The sequence below is a fragment of the Dromiciops gliroides genome, chromosome 3, assembly GCF_019393635.1.
Source record: "Dromiciops gliroides isolate mDroGli1 chromosome 3, mDroGli1.pri, whole genome shotgun sequence".
NCBI lineage: Eukaryota > Metazoa > Chordata > Mammalia > Microbiotheria > Microbiotheriidae > Dromiciops > Dromiciops gliroides.
In genome coordinates, this window is record NC_057863.1 from 523291214 (window position 1) to 523305880 (window position 14667).

Sequence of the window (14667 nt, forward strand, 5' to 3'; positions counted from 1 at the left end):
CTACTAACTCCAAGAGAGGGAATTTCTCCTCAATAAAGACAGAAACTTACTCTGTGGGAAAAATACAGCATGAAGAGAACTAAGAAGGAACTTTTTTAAAAAATCTATTGCATTTTTGATGGATTAATATTTTTCCCCAACTTTTTTTTTTTAAGTGAGGCAATTGGGGTTAAGTGACTTGCCCAGGGTCACACAGCTAGTAAGTGTTAAGTGTCTGAGGCCGGATTTGAACTCAGGTCCTCCTGACTCCAGGGCCACCTAGCTGCCCCTTTCCCCAATTTTTAAGCCTTTGAATTGTTATTTTAAAGAATCACATTCTTGGGCATGTGTTAATGAAATGACTTGTGTTCTTCTTTTAGAATTCAAACCTGATTCACCAGAAAGTGTCTCCACCTAACGAACGACAAGGATCTCCCATATTATCATTCATTGTTCTTGAACAGTTCAATGCCATTTGCTTAGTGCAAAGTGTCCATCAGTCACTTGCAGCTCTTAGCAAAGTGATCAGAGGCATAACACTGTTGAGTCCTGAAGTACAAAAATTGGCAAGTGCCTTGTTAAACCAAAAGGTAAGCTCCTTGTAATTATGGAATAGATATGCTACAGTGTCTGACCATATTTAGTTTACCTATCATCTTATTCAATGTATAAAAGGAAAATGTCATGGTTCCTAACAGTTCTTGTTCCAGAGAATTAAGCCATATAATAAAAATAAAGAGGGAAGGGAACATGCATTTATTAAACACCTATTCTCTGCCAGGCATTGTACTAAATGCTTTTATAAATATTATCTAATAACAATAGTAATAGCTAACATCAAGATAGTTGTTTGAGGTTTGTATGTTATGTAATATTATCTAACTTGGTCATTACAGAAACTGTGAGCTAGATATTATTATTGTATTTATTTTACTGATGAGGAAACTGAGAAGTTAGTGACGTGATTGTACAGGTCATACGGCTAATAAGTGTTTGAGGCAGGATTTGAACTCCTCTTCCTGATTCTAAGTCTAGCATCCTTTCTATCACACAACCTGGCTACCTCAGGACAGCATATAAAAGCAGGTAGGACTACATCACTCACTGGTGTTAGTCTGGCTTTTATGGTGTGATCCCATCACCACTTGTATTGATAGTAGAAAGAGCAACAGAGTTAGATTAGATCATGTTGGGGCAGCCGAGTGCTGCTGGATGGCTTTTCCTGTATGTCTTTATTTATGGTCCTATATTGTGTGTGTACATGGAGAAAGTATGCATTAGATTTTATTTTGAGCAACCATGCTCTCTATGAACAGTCTACACTAAAGGCTTGAACAGTGATGACCGTAGCAAGGTCAGCAATGGCTATATCCTTGCTAACATTTTATTAACATTTCATGGGATCATAACAGTCAAAGTTAATAGAAGTTTTATACTCAGAATATAAATATACCATATCTTTTAATCTCAATCTAGACAATATAATTTCCTCTCTCAACCTTGGGAAAATACTTATTGGACATTTTGCCCTTTTCCCCATACATCTTGGGTAAACACTCAATTTAGAATAAGGGTTTTTAGGGGCAGCTAGGTAGCCAGCGGATAGAGCACTGGCCCTGGAGTCAGGAGGACCTGAATTCAAATTCGGCCTCAGACACTTAACACTTACTGGCTGTGTGACCCTGGGCAAGTCACTTAACCCCAATTGCCTCACCAAAAAAAAAATAAATAAATTTATAATTTTATTTCAAAATACATAGTTTCCTTTGCAATCCTGTATATTTTATTTTATACATTTAAAAATATTACTCTGAGAAAGGGTACATATACTTCACTACATTGGCAGTAGGGTCTGGTGAAGAAGGTAAAGAACTTCTGTTTTAGAAGATCTTTTCCTGCTATTTATGTTTTCTTTTAATCAGTTTTTATTTTTCTATATTTTCCACAATATCTGTAATAGCAATGGCTGTCAAAATGCTACAAGAAACATACTCTTCATTTTAAAGTCTTCAGTTTTTTTCTAAGTACAGGAAGACATGATGTCAGTCATGAAAGCTCATCAGCACTCTCCAGTGAGAGAGTGTTATGTATCACTTTCTTAAGTAGATTTGGCAAAAAAAAAAAAAAAAAAGTTCAGACCTTAGGGGAGAGCCAAAGAGCTATGAAAGATGCAACCATAGTATATAAGGAAAACTAATGTATTTTTTTAATAAACATCATTGTGATTATCTCAGTGTCAGTAAAACTGACACTGAAAATAAAGAATTCTGAGACTGTTTTTCCACAAGAGAAAACTTTGTACTTAAAATTACCAGAAAAATATATTTCCTAGAAGTCTTAGCCTTCTGATACTGTAAGGCATTTTGTGAAATCTAAGAATGGAGCCCATGATAAAACTCCTGGTGTCAGATGTTGATACACAAATACATAAAGTATATGCAAATTTTGTAAGCAAGATAAACTACAAAGTTTAACTCAATGAAGCAAATTTGACCCTATAAGTATTACTAAATCTTAGATCCAACAGACCACGGACTAGAATATGAGTATGGAAGGATATATCTAGCTAAGATTTATATAATGCTTACTATGTGTCAAACACTATGCTAGGCACTTTAATCCTCACAACAACCCTGGGAGGTAAGTATTATTATTGTCCCAATTTTATGTATGAGGACACTGCGGTAAACAGAGGCGAAATGACTTTCCCAGGGTCATACAGCTAGTAAGTTGATGTCCTACTGAGAAACTAGCTTTTTTTTTGTTTGTTGTTAGTGTTGTTGTTGTTGTTGTTTTGTTTCTTTACTACTAAGTGTCTGAGGCTAGCCTTAAATTCAGGTCTTCTTGATTCCAGGCCCCAAGTCTATCCACTTCACCATCAAAAGGATGGAAGTAGAATACTATCATATATAAAGAAGTTGTACTCATTTGAGGAAATTGATGAATCAGTGGAGGGGTAACCACGGTGGACAGTATTTGGGTAAAGATCAGCAGGGGCAGAAAGAATGTAGAGACTGATCATAGCATCAATATGATTAGATTAAACTGTAGATGAGAGGTTATAAACACACAACCTGTGGGCCACATTGAATCCCCCCACACTGCTGTGTGTGACCCAAACCAGATTAAAATATAATTTAAATAACAATAAAATACAATAGAATATACATAATGTTAATATGTGATTTTTTCAGTCAATATGTGACCCACAAGGATCCTTTTGAATAGTTTAGTGGCCATCATTTCTATTTGAGTTTGACACCAGTGCTGACACCACTTGAAAGAGAGAAAAGATGAAGATTCTAGGAAACACCACAAATATAATAATAATGGGAAACTTTAATTATTCGCAAAATCATTTAGAGCTCTTTCTCTCCTAAAATCAGAGGAGCTAGTAATTTCTGACCTACCTTAGTGATAATTCCCAATCCAATCAACATTTATTAAGCACTTACTATGTGTCAGGGACTGTGCTAAGCACTGGGGATACACCTAATAAAAAGACAGTCCCTTCCTTCAATGATCTTATAATCTAAAGGGGGAGACAACATAAAAAGGAGGCAGGAAAGTGAGATTTGGAGAGAGGACAACAGAGGGTACCCAGCATGGGGGTATTTTGTTCCATGGAGTTGAAACCAAGGAGGCAGCAGATGCAGTCAACTGAGTCTAATTTCTGCCTTCTATAAATCAAAGCATTGGGAGGAGTTTGGTATTCCATTCTCCTGCCCTTCTTTCAGAGGAGAGAGGAAGCTGGGGGAGGTAGTGTCAATTAAGGCGGGAGTTAGCAGGATGGTAGTGAGTTTAGAAGTGATGACCTTATCCTGAAAGGGACCTGCATCTTGTTCTGTGGAACTGAAACCAGTTAGGCCAGCAGATGCAAAGTGGAGAGAAGAATTTCATTCTTTAAAAGAGAAATAAGTCATAGCAATTGAGTTTCTTACCTGATTCTCACCTATAACAACTGGTTGGTTGGGTAGAAATTATTAAAAACTTGGTGGTAAGTGAGTGCTCCATCTATGATATGACATATTAAAGGAAAATAAAGCAGGGAATAACCTAATATTCACTATAGATTTGGGTAGAGCAGATTTCAAAACATTCTAAAAAGGATAAATAAGATCCCACAGTACGAAATTGTACAGAGGATATCAGCCCAGGAATGATAAGCATTTCTGAAAATTTTAAATGTAAAGACCCAAAGAGAAATGATTGTGCAAAGGAGGAAAAAAAGGGGGGGTAGGTAGGTGGGGGAGGAGTTGTTTTCCAAAGAGACATGGACAGGGAACTGAACTCATCAAACAATTTAGATTTTTAAAGACATGTTCAGTAGAGGGAAGCTGAGGCATATGATGAAGGAACATTTTAAAAACATGTCATGGTCCTACACGGTTAGTTTTAGAATCGCTAAAGTTCAGAAGGAGTTAATGAAGGAAATTTGGAGCACCAGCAGAAAGTGATGTTTTTTAGCTTTATTGACCAAAAGATATGTCCACTGTCCTAGGTAAATGTGATAAAGGATAGCAGAGAGAAAGCAGAGCAGCTCAACACTTGGTTTTTGTTTGTTTGTTTGTCTTTTTGTTTTTCTGCCAAAGACAAATTCTATTAGGAATTGATAGTCAAGATATATAGGTAGGAGAGGAGCACCTCCATCAGCCCTTTACTGTCCTGTTCATCACAGTGTTTCAACTCTTTTAATCCTTTCTTAAACCTTCCATGGTACCTCCTCCTCCCACTCTCATTAGGGGACTTGGCCTCATACTTTATCAAAAAGAAAAAAAAAATTGAGGCTAAAAACCAAGATCTCCCTCTTCTTTTCTCATTTCATATCACTCAGGCATCTTCCCCAACTATCTTCTATTTCACCCCTGTCTTATATGAGGAGGTGCTCGTTCTCCTTGCCAAGGCAAAGCCCTTAACAAGTGCCCTTGATCCTATCCCCCATCAGATTGTACCCACTTTGATCCTAATCTCAATCTCTCTCTCTCCATTTATACTTTGCCTTCTCCCCACTCACATAGACTTTGGTATAAACCCTCATCACCTCATGCCCAAATTATTGCAATCTCCTTTTATCAAGTCTCTTTCCACTCCAGTACATCCTTCACTCAACTGGCAAAGTGATTTTCCTAAAACATAGGTCTCACCATGTATCCCTCCACTACTCAATAAATTCCATTGGCTCCTTATTACATCCATAATCAAGTATAAAATTCTTAGTTTGGCATTAAAAGTTCTTTTCAACCTAGACCTGTCCTACTTTATGGTCTTATACTTTTCTTGCCTCTACATACTTTTATTATTCAACTTTACTAGCTCTTTATTTTTTGTTTTGTTTTGTTTTGTTTTGTTTTTTACTAGCTCGCTCTTATAAATAACTCTCTATTTTCTGACTCTGTGCCTTGGTTGTCTCCCATACCTGGAATGCTCTCTCTCCTCAATTCAGCCTGATCAAATCTTACCTTCTTTTTTTTTGTTGTTGTTTTCTTTTGGTGGGGCAATGAGGGTTAAGTGACTTGCCCAGGGTCACACAGCTAGTAAGTGTCAAGTGTCTGAGGCTGGATTTGAACTCAGGTCCTCCTGAATCCAGGTCTGGTGCTTTATCTACTGCCCCACCTAGCTGCCCCAAATCTTACCTTCTTAAGGAAGCTTTTCCCTGTCCCCTACTTTCACTGCTAGTACCTTTCCTCTGACATGCCTTCTATTTACATCACATATATCTTCAATGGAAATAGTTATTTGTTATAGTTACTTGTGTTGCCTCCCCTGTTAGCATTGAATTCTTTGAGGGAAGGGACTGTTTCTGCCTTTGTTTGTATTCTTAGAATTTAGAATAGAACCTGGCGTATAATAAGTACTTAATAAATGCTTCCTGACTGATTACCCCAATCATAGGCTTAGACAGACAACACCCCAGGGTAATAAAAGAATGAGTGGATGTCATTTCTGAGCCACTGATCTTTTAAAGATAATGGAGAATGGAGTAAATACCTTGGGACTAGAAAACAGAGAGTGTTCCTTTTTTTTTAAGAGGAAGAACATGGTGTCTGCGAACTAATTATAGCTTGTGCTCAGCTGCTTTTATTCTAAGAGAAACTGTAGACTGTATTACAATACAGCTTGTGAAAATCTAGACAATAGTGTTCACACAAATTCAGTATGACATCATCAGAGCTAACATATATGGAACTTTTTCAAGTTTACAAAACTTTTTACATATATTTTGTCCTATGATCCATCCAACAACCTCATGAGGTATTGGGGCTATTGTTATACCCATTTTATATATGAGGAAAATAAGGCTGACAAGTTGCCATACAGCTAAGTGTTAAAGGCAGGATTTGAATTCATTCTTTCTCACTCCTAGTCAGTCAGTCAGTTAGTCAAACACATCTAGATCAGGCTATTTCATACCTTAATTTCATTTCTTTAGCAGCGAGCACTTGCTAGGTGGCGCAGTGGATAAAGTGCCAAGTTTGGAGACAGGAAGACTCATCTTCCTGAGTTAAAATCTGGTCACACTAGCTGTGTGACCCTGGGCAAGTCACTTAACCCTGTTTGCCTCAGTTTCATCATTACATTCTAGACACCGTATTTGAGAACAGGAATGTTCAGAAGAGGACATCCAGAATGGTGATCATGCATGATGGCACTTGAAATGTTTAGGCTGAAGGAGAGAAGATTTAGAGCACAAATGATAATTGTTTTCAAGGTTTGAAAGCAAGTCAAGCATAGGCTGACTTTGTGTGTGGGTATCTGGTACAGAGAATTTATGCTCAATTGGCCATCCTTTGAGATTCCTTCCATCTCTGCAATTCTGAGATTGTTTTTCTACTATTTTCTAAAGTTCAGTCTTCTTAAATCCTCTTAGAAATGCTCAGTATTTCCACTCATTGTTTAGGAAATACAGGGGTTTTTTTGCCAACCAAAACTAGGTAAAACTCAAGAGTCAATTCACAAGAGGCAAAAACCTAACTAATATATTCTTCATCCATGTTACATTCTAAAACTTTAGATATTTTTTACCTTTTAAAATATTTTTCATAAAAGGCCAGAGTTCAAAATCCTTGGAATTATTCCTCAGTGAAATTATTTCTTTTTTTTTTTAATGGAGGCCATATACTTAAATTATTAGAAGACATTTGGCCATCTGTATTTTTAAACATTTATATACAAAAAGTATGACTTTTGTTATAGTTTCTAATGAAATTTGCACTTGAGACATTTTTCTATTAAGTTCAACAAATGTTTATTGAATAGTTACATGTGCAAGACACTGTACTTGGTGCTAGTAGTGATACAGAGACAATTGTGACATAAATCCTGCTCTTAAGAAACTTATTATCTACTAGAGAACCTAGGATCATAGGTTTAGAGCTGGAAAGAGACCTTAGTCTGGTCCAAAACCTTCATTTTACACAGGAGGAAAGTGAGGCCCAGGGAAATTAAATTAAATGACCTGCCCAAGGTTACACAGGTAACTTGTATTAGAGGTACAATCTGAACTTAGCTCCTTCTTTCTTTCTTTTTTTTTTTTTTTCAGTGAGGCAGTTGGGGTTAAGTGACTTGCCCAGGGTCACACAGCTAGTAAGTGTGTGTTAAGTGTCTGAGGCCGGATTTGAACTCAGGTACTCCTGACTCCAGGGCCGGTGTTCTATCCACTGCGCCGTCTAGCTGTCCCTGAACCTAGCTCCTGACTCTAGAGCTAGTGGTTTTTAGCAAGAGATGCCCAGGAACACTGTACATAATATTAATGTTGTGAAGGTCATGTCTATATACATTTGTAGACTACAAGCTCAGTATGAGTCAGCAGGCTAATATGGCAGCCAGAAAAGCCATTAAAGTCTTAGGCGCTAAACAAAGAGAGGCATAATGTCCAGGACTGGGAAGGGGCTTAGTTTTACTTTGCCATGCTCACATCTCATCCAGAATCCTACCTTTTGCTCTGGCCAACACATTTAGGAAGGATTTGTATAAGCCTAATGTCTTCCAGCAAAGGCTGGCCACATGTTGGGTAGACTACAGGACACATCCTTCTTCAAGTGCAGGGTGGATTCAGTGGCCTCTGAAATCCTTTCCAGTGACCTTGTTCTTGAGGGTGTGTCAGTGCTTAATATTTGGAACTCTTCCTTTCTCACATCCCAAACTTCCTCTGTAATAAAGAGTTGAGGGTTGTATAGCAAATATAAAATAGCCTCTATTGGTGTGTGTGTGTGAAGACAGAGATTAACAATCCACTGTTAACAAGATTGAATTCTGGTAGGGATAACCAGATTCTCTGCAAGATTTATCAGTGAGACTGTTGGCCAGATTCTTGAGAATTGCAGTATCCAATCACATGATACCGTGAGTATGGTGTTAAATTCCAGGCACCGCATTTAAGGAAGACCATTAGTCAAGCAGAGAATGTCTAGAGGAACACAAACAGGCTGGTGAGTTTGAGGATGGCTTGAGAAGAGAAGCCTTAGGGAAGACTTGATGGCAGTTTTAAAGTCCTGAAAGGGCTGCCCTATGGAAGACATATTAGAGTTGTTTTGCTAGACCCTTGAAGATAGAGTGATATACAGTAGGTGGAAGTTACAAAGGTAGATTTAGATTTGGTATGAGAAAGAACTACTTTACCATCAGGGATAGAAAATATTAACTGGAAGATACCTTAGCAATTGTCTCCTCTAACTGCCTAATTTTATAGTGGAGGAAACTGAGACTGAAAGAGGTTAAGGGCTTTGCTCAAAGTGACACAAATCAGAGAACAGAGATTTAAACACAGGGGCCCTGACTCTGTAAATCAGGGTTCTTTCCACTGTACCATGCCATATGCCTCCTGTAACATACTGGCATCTCAGGCTGCCACCTTTATGCTCTGGGCTCCACTTGTACACTTTGCAGAATATGGTCATTTGGCAGAGCTCCATTCCTCAGGTTTGGAAGCAGTTTCTTACATTTGACTTCCCACAGGTGCCACATCTATACTGCTTTCTCAGTGCAGAAAAGGAAGCGTGAAAGAAGTCGTTCAGTCTTTTCAGAGGGAAAGGTTCTTGGGAGCAATCTTTGCTGATCATTTTCACTGAGCTGTTCCAATTAATTTTCATTCTTTTTGAAGTTCAGCGTTTTAATATTGATGTTAAATCAAAGCTATTTATTTTTACTCTTCCTAACCTAGGCCAGATTCAGCTTACACAAAGCCCGCTTTCTCTTCTGAAAAAAAAAAATCTGCTTTTTAGAGAGAATTAATCTAATTGCTTTACTAATGCTTCTTTACTAATTTTGCAGATTCCTATCTATGATAAGTCTCTTCACATTTAGCTATGATAGAGCCAGGTTTGGGTCCCCAGAGTTACCTTCAGGTCATAAGGAGGCATTGGATCAGGACACTACCTTCTAACTCCAGTTTATCATCTCCAACTTCCTACCGTAAATCTCAGAATGGATTTCTTGCAGACAGCTTGAATTCAAGATATCCCAAAACAAACTCATTGTCCTTCCACACAGACCTCTTGTGCCTAACTTTTCAGGTACTGCCCAGTGTGCCACTATTCTCCCAGTCACCCACGCTCAAAATCTAGGTGTCAGCCTTAACTCTTCATCAGTGTTCCCTCCCTCATATCCAGTCTCTGCCAAGGCCTACTAATTATAACTTTGTAACATTTTTCCATATACCCTTTCTCTACTCAGATGCTCATTACCACCATTGTGAAGGCTCTCATCAGCCTATCACATCACCTGGGCTATTTGTTGCCTGCTGGTTGTTCCCCTGACACAGATGTTTCTAGTTCAATTTCTATTCAGCTGTCAAATTGATCTTCCTAAAGCACAGGTCTGATCATGTGACACTCCTTCCCCCAACAGTAAGTCCCAATATCTATTACCTCCAGAATCAAAAAGAAAATCCAAAACTTTTCATAATCCTCCACCTCTTCTTACTTTTCTACTCTTCTTAAACTTTACACACTACCCCACGTACTCTGATCCAGTGACACTAGATGCCTTTCTATTGCTTGAATAAGACACTCCAACTCTCGACTCTGGGCATTTTCACTGATTGTCTGCCATGTCTGGAATTCTGCCTACTGGCTTCCCTAGCCCCCTTCAATCCCAGTTAAAATCCTGTGTTATACAAGAAACATTTCCCAGTTTCCAATAATTCTAGTGCCTTCCCTCTATTGATTATTTCCATTTTATCCTACTTATATCTTTTTGTCCATAATTTTTTGCATGTTGTCTCACCCCACTCCCCATTAGACTGTGAGATTCTTGAAAGTGCAGACTGTTTTTTACCTTTCTCTGTAACCCTAGTGCTTAGCACAGTGCCTGGCACATAGTAAGTGCTTAATAAATGTTTACTGATAATCCTTTTTAAGCAAATCATTCTATCTACTCTTTTTTATTGTTAAACATCCAAATTTCTGTATATCAGGATGGAATAATGCCATTTATACTTATACTATTAAAATCAGAATCAAAGAATCATGGAATTTTAAAGCTGGAAAGATCTTGGGAGGTCTTTTTTGCATGACTACTAAGACAAGATCACCATCACCTGGCAATTCTGAATCAAGGGCCTATGAATTTTATTCTTTTATTTAGTAGTATCAGGAACTATTTTAGGCATATTTACCATATGGAAGACTATTGCATGAACATTCCAGTTTAACAGTTTCTACTGAATGGAACTGTTGCTACGATGAACTACTAAATTGACATATTTTATTGGTGCCATGTAAACTAGCCCATGGCATCATACCTTTCCATGATTTAATATCTAAATGCATATATTAAAATATATAAATCTTTTTTAAAGTATAATAGTAAAAACATACTTGTTCTTTGAAAATTTTCACACCAATAACTTAAGAATTTAGCCATATTTTGACCTTTCAGATCTTTATTATAAAACTTAATGACACTTGTTTCATTTTAAAAAAAAATAAAAGTTAGCCAGATTTAGAGAATTACCTATAATTCACATTAACAATGTGTGGTGTTTGTAGTTTCTGGCTATAAAGTAATGAGACTAATTTACCATGTGTGTGGCTCATACAATTAACCACTTTTATATAAAAGACAGTGACATAAAAATCTTAAAGTGAAGGGGTGCTTAAGAAATAAGGGAAATAAGAAAATAAAAAGACAGTTCCTGCCCTCATGAATTTATTGCCTCCAAATAATATGACATTAGTAGGTTAGAATGAAGACAACTGTAGATTACAGCTTGTCTGTGCCTTTCCATATTATGTGGCATTCATCTCTTTCATAGAGAATCCTCCTATTGAGCTGATGGCCTTCCACTGAGTCTTTTAATGTCTTGAGAATACCATTGTAATACTTGAACAGTCTAACTATTGTCCCTTATTCTGATAACATGATCAGCTTACCTCATTTTCTGGATGTACATGTCATTAATAAGGTGTTTCCTCAGTAACATGGTCAGTAACATGCTTTAACCTACTTATATCTACAATGCACTACCTTTAATTCTCATTTCTCTTAGAACAATATATTACATGATTTGCAAACATAATTGTGGTGTTATGGAGAGAATATAGGTATTAAAGAGATGGGCTTCTGCAGCAGTGTCAACCAACAAGTATAAAGTGCCTACCAGATGCCAGACACTGTGCTAGGTATTGGTCATACAGATACAAAGAATAGAACATTTCCTACTCACAAGGAGCTTAACATTCATATACAGGAGACATCAAATGCATCCATAAATATATACAGAATAAATACAAATGTATATAAAATACAAGGACATTTGGACATTGGGGCAGGAAAGGTTTCGTGCTGATTCTTGAGCTACATTTTAAAGGAAGAAGGGGACGACATAAGGTGGTGGCAAGGAAGGAGTACATTTCATGCATGTAGAAAATCCAGGGCAAAGGCAAGGAGGTGGGAGATGAATTGTCCTTTGTGAGAAACAAAAAGAGGGCAATTTTGCATGATGTGGGAAGCAAAGTAATAGCCACTGATGCTGGAAAGATAGATTAGAGCCAGTTTATATAGGGTTTTAAAAGCAAGATATAAGAGTTTATATTTTATCCTAGATTGGTGCTTAAGGAAAATTACTTTCACAACAGGTATGTATGATCTACTGGAATAGAAAAATACTGCTTCAGGGAGACAATAGAATATTGCAATAATCTAGGTGAGGGATGATGCTGTTGTTGTTTGTCCTTCATTCCTGAAGAGGACCATGACATCGGGGTAATGTCATGACTTGCACTCAATTGGATTTAAGTGAGGGTGGACTCTGCAAAGTCACCAACCTCACTCTCTCCTCTAGAGCCCATCTAGGTCCAGTGGCAAGATATACATCCGGAGGACTGGAGATAGCCCCAGATGTTTAAGGCAATTGGAGTTAAATGACTTGCCCAGGGTCACACAGCTAGTAAGCATCTGAGGCGAGAGTTGAACTCAGCTCCTCCCAACTTCAGGGTCAGTGCTATATTCACTGTACCACCAAGCTGCCCCATGAGGGGTGATGAGGTCCTGAATGGAAGGAAGTGTCCAGATGGCAGAGAGATTGTGAAGGCAAAAGCTATTGTGTTTTGAATGAAACATGCCCATAATAGGAGACCTTAAGTAGCTTTTCCATCTGTTATATTGAAATCCAAAGATGACTAATACATTAATTATGACTTTTTTATTGCAGTGTCCTCTAATATGGCAGAGCAAGTGGGAAGGCCCAGAAGATCCCTTACAGTATCTTCGAGGTCTTGTAGCTCGGGCACTTGCAATACAGGTAAAATCCTATTCTTCTGTGATTGTCATCGTGTGAATGTATTAAAACAGGCCTGTTAGTATCTGAGACCCCCTCCCCAACTGGAGGATCAGAGGAATTTATTAAATAGCCACTGTGAAAAAATGTTTTTGTCTAGTCACACACGCACATTTTCATCCCTTTAACAGTGCATGCTCTGAACTCAGTGTGTTAGCAAAGCTGCCACCTGCCGGCAGCCTAACTCTACATTTTAGTTCAAAAGAGAGATTTTTTTCCCTCAATGGCAAAGACCATCTCCTCTCTCAGACATGTATTAGAGTGAGGAGAAAGGCTCTAGTGTCAGAGGGCTTGCTTAGAGTGATTGTGATTTGTTCACCTCTTTTTCCTGAGCGAGCACCTTTGGGGTGGTGATGGTGGTTCAGTAGTCAGATTTGGAGGAGGGGAAAACAGAATCCCTGTATCCAATATAAAAAGGGAAGGGCAATTGTTAAACACAGAAGATTAGGAGTGCCAGTGTTTCAAGCTAGTAAAAGCTAACAGAGAATAACTAGACCTTCAGAATACAGGAGCTGGCATGAAATAAACTCAGGTTGAACTCAGCTGAAGTCTCACACAAAGCAAGAAGTTGCTATTATAAGTCGGTATTATCATTTCCACAGTATAGAGAGACTGAGATACAGTGAAGATATAGACAGACACTCAGCAGGTAGAAAATAATTCCACTGTTTGGATAGCTGGAACTGTATTTTCATTGGTTGCCATTCCAAGGAGTTAGACTGTTGAATTTACAGCTTACCAAGAGATTTCTATTGAGTAGAAACTCTATGTGATTTCATAGTCAGGATGCTCATATGTATTCTTTTCCCACAGGAAAGGACTACAAATCCTTTTCTCAATTGACCCTTTGTGTCTATCTGTGATTCTCACGAGAGAAATAAAACATATCTTTATGGTCCTAGGAAAAAATGGGGATCCGAATGGCAAGGATAGAAGGGACACGGATATTTCTATATGGACACCAAAAAGAAACTAGGGAACTAAATAGAGCTGGCGGGACCTGCCCGCACACTAAGATCACTAGAATCTTGCCTAAGAATTTAGTTCTGAGATTTTTCCTGTCTTATTATAAAGAGAAAACACATGGTAGAGAGTTTTTTCTTGTATGGTGTGAACAAAGTGAAGGAATAGCATCTGTTGCTGTTAATGGGTTGAGTTAATTTTGTTTTGTTAACCACATTTGAGGGGGATTTCGAAAATAGGACACTTTCACGGGGGAAATATCCCTTCTCCTGCCCCAAGTAACAGAGGTCAAATGATTCCTGGGTGAGTCAGAGCACAACAGAAGGTTGTCAAACAGGATCCAAGCAGGCTTTCCCAGAACCAAGGAATATACTTCCTCCTACTATCTAAGAGTAAGCAGACCCAAAATAGCCTTCAATGCCCAATAAGAATCCTGTTGCATACAGTTAATATTGAAGCTTGCAACTGTACTTTCACATTTCATTACTTATAATTGCTGCTGGTGGTTGTCGTTTGTTCTCAAAGAGAACCATGACATTGAGAAGTGTTGTCATGACTTGCAGTGAATTGGATTTAAGTGGGGGAGGGCTGTGCAAAGTCATCAGCCTCATTCTCTCCTCCTGAGCCATCTGGGTCCAGTGACAAGATATATATCAGCATGACCGAAGATGACTTCAGATGTTTGAGGTAATCAGGGTCAAGTGACTTGCCCGGGGTCACATAACTATTAAGTACCAAGTGTCTGAGGCCAGATTTGAACTTAGGTCTTCCAGGGCCAGGGGACCAGTGCTCTATTCACTGTGCCACCTAGCTGCCCCACTGATAATTACTGCTGAAAGTAAGAAGCACCATTTTTAGCATGATAGTGATTTAGTGTCTAATCTATTTAATTCAACAAGTGAATGTAAAGGAAAGAGAAAGAGATCATGTAGATTATTGGTGAACAC

At 38.2% G+C, this 14667-nt stretch overlaps 1 protein-coding gene across 1 annotated transcript in view; it reads left to right on the top strand.

Moving 5' to 3' along the window:
• The window catches only part of DYNC2H1 (dynein cytoplasmic 2 heavy chain 1), a 380708-nt gene that overhangs the window by 300664 nt on the left and 65377 nt on the right, over positions 1-14667 (top strand). Inside the window, 2 exon segments of the mRNA XM_043996879.1 lie at positions 360-569; positions 12632-12721. Of these exon segments, the coding sequence (XP_043852814.1) occupies positions 360-569; positions 12632-12721 (300 nt within the window).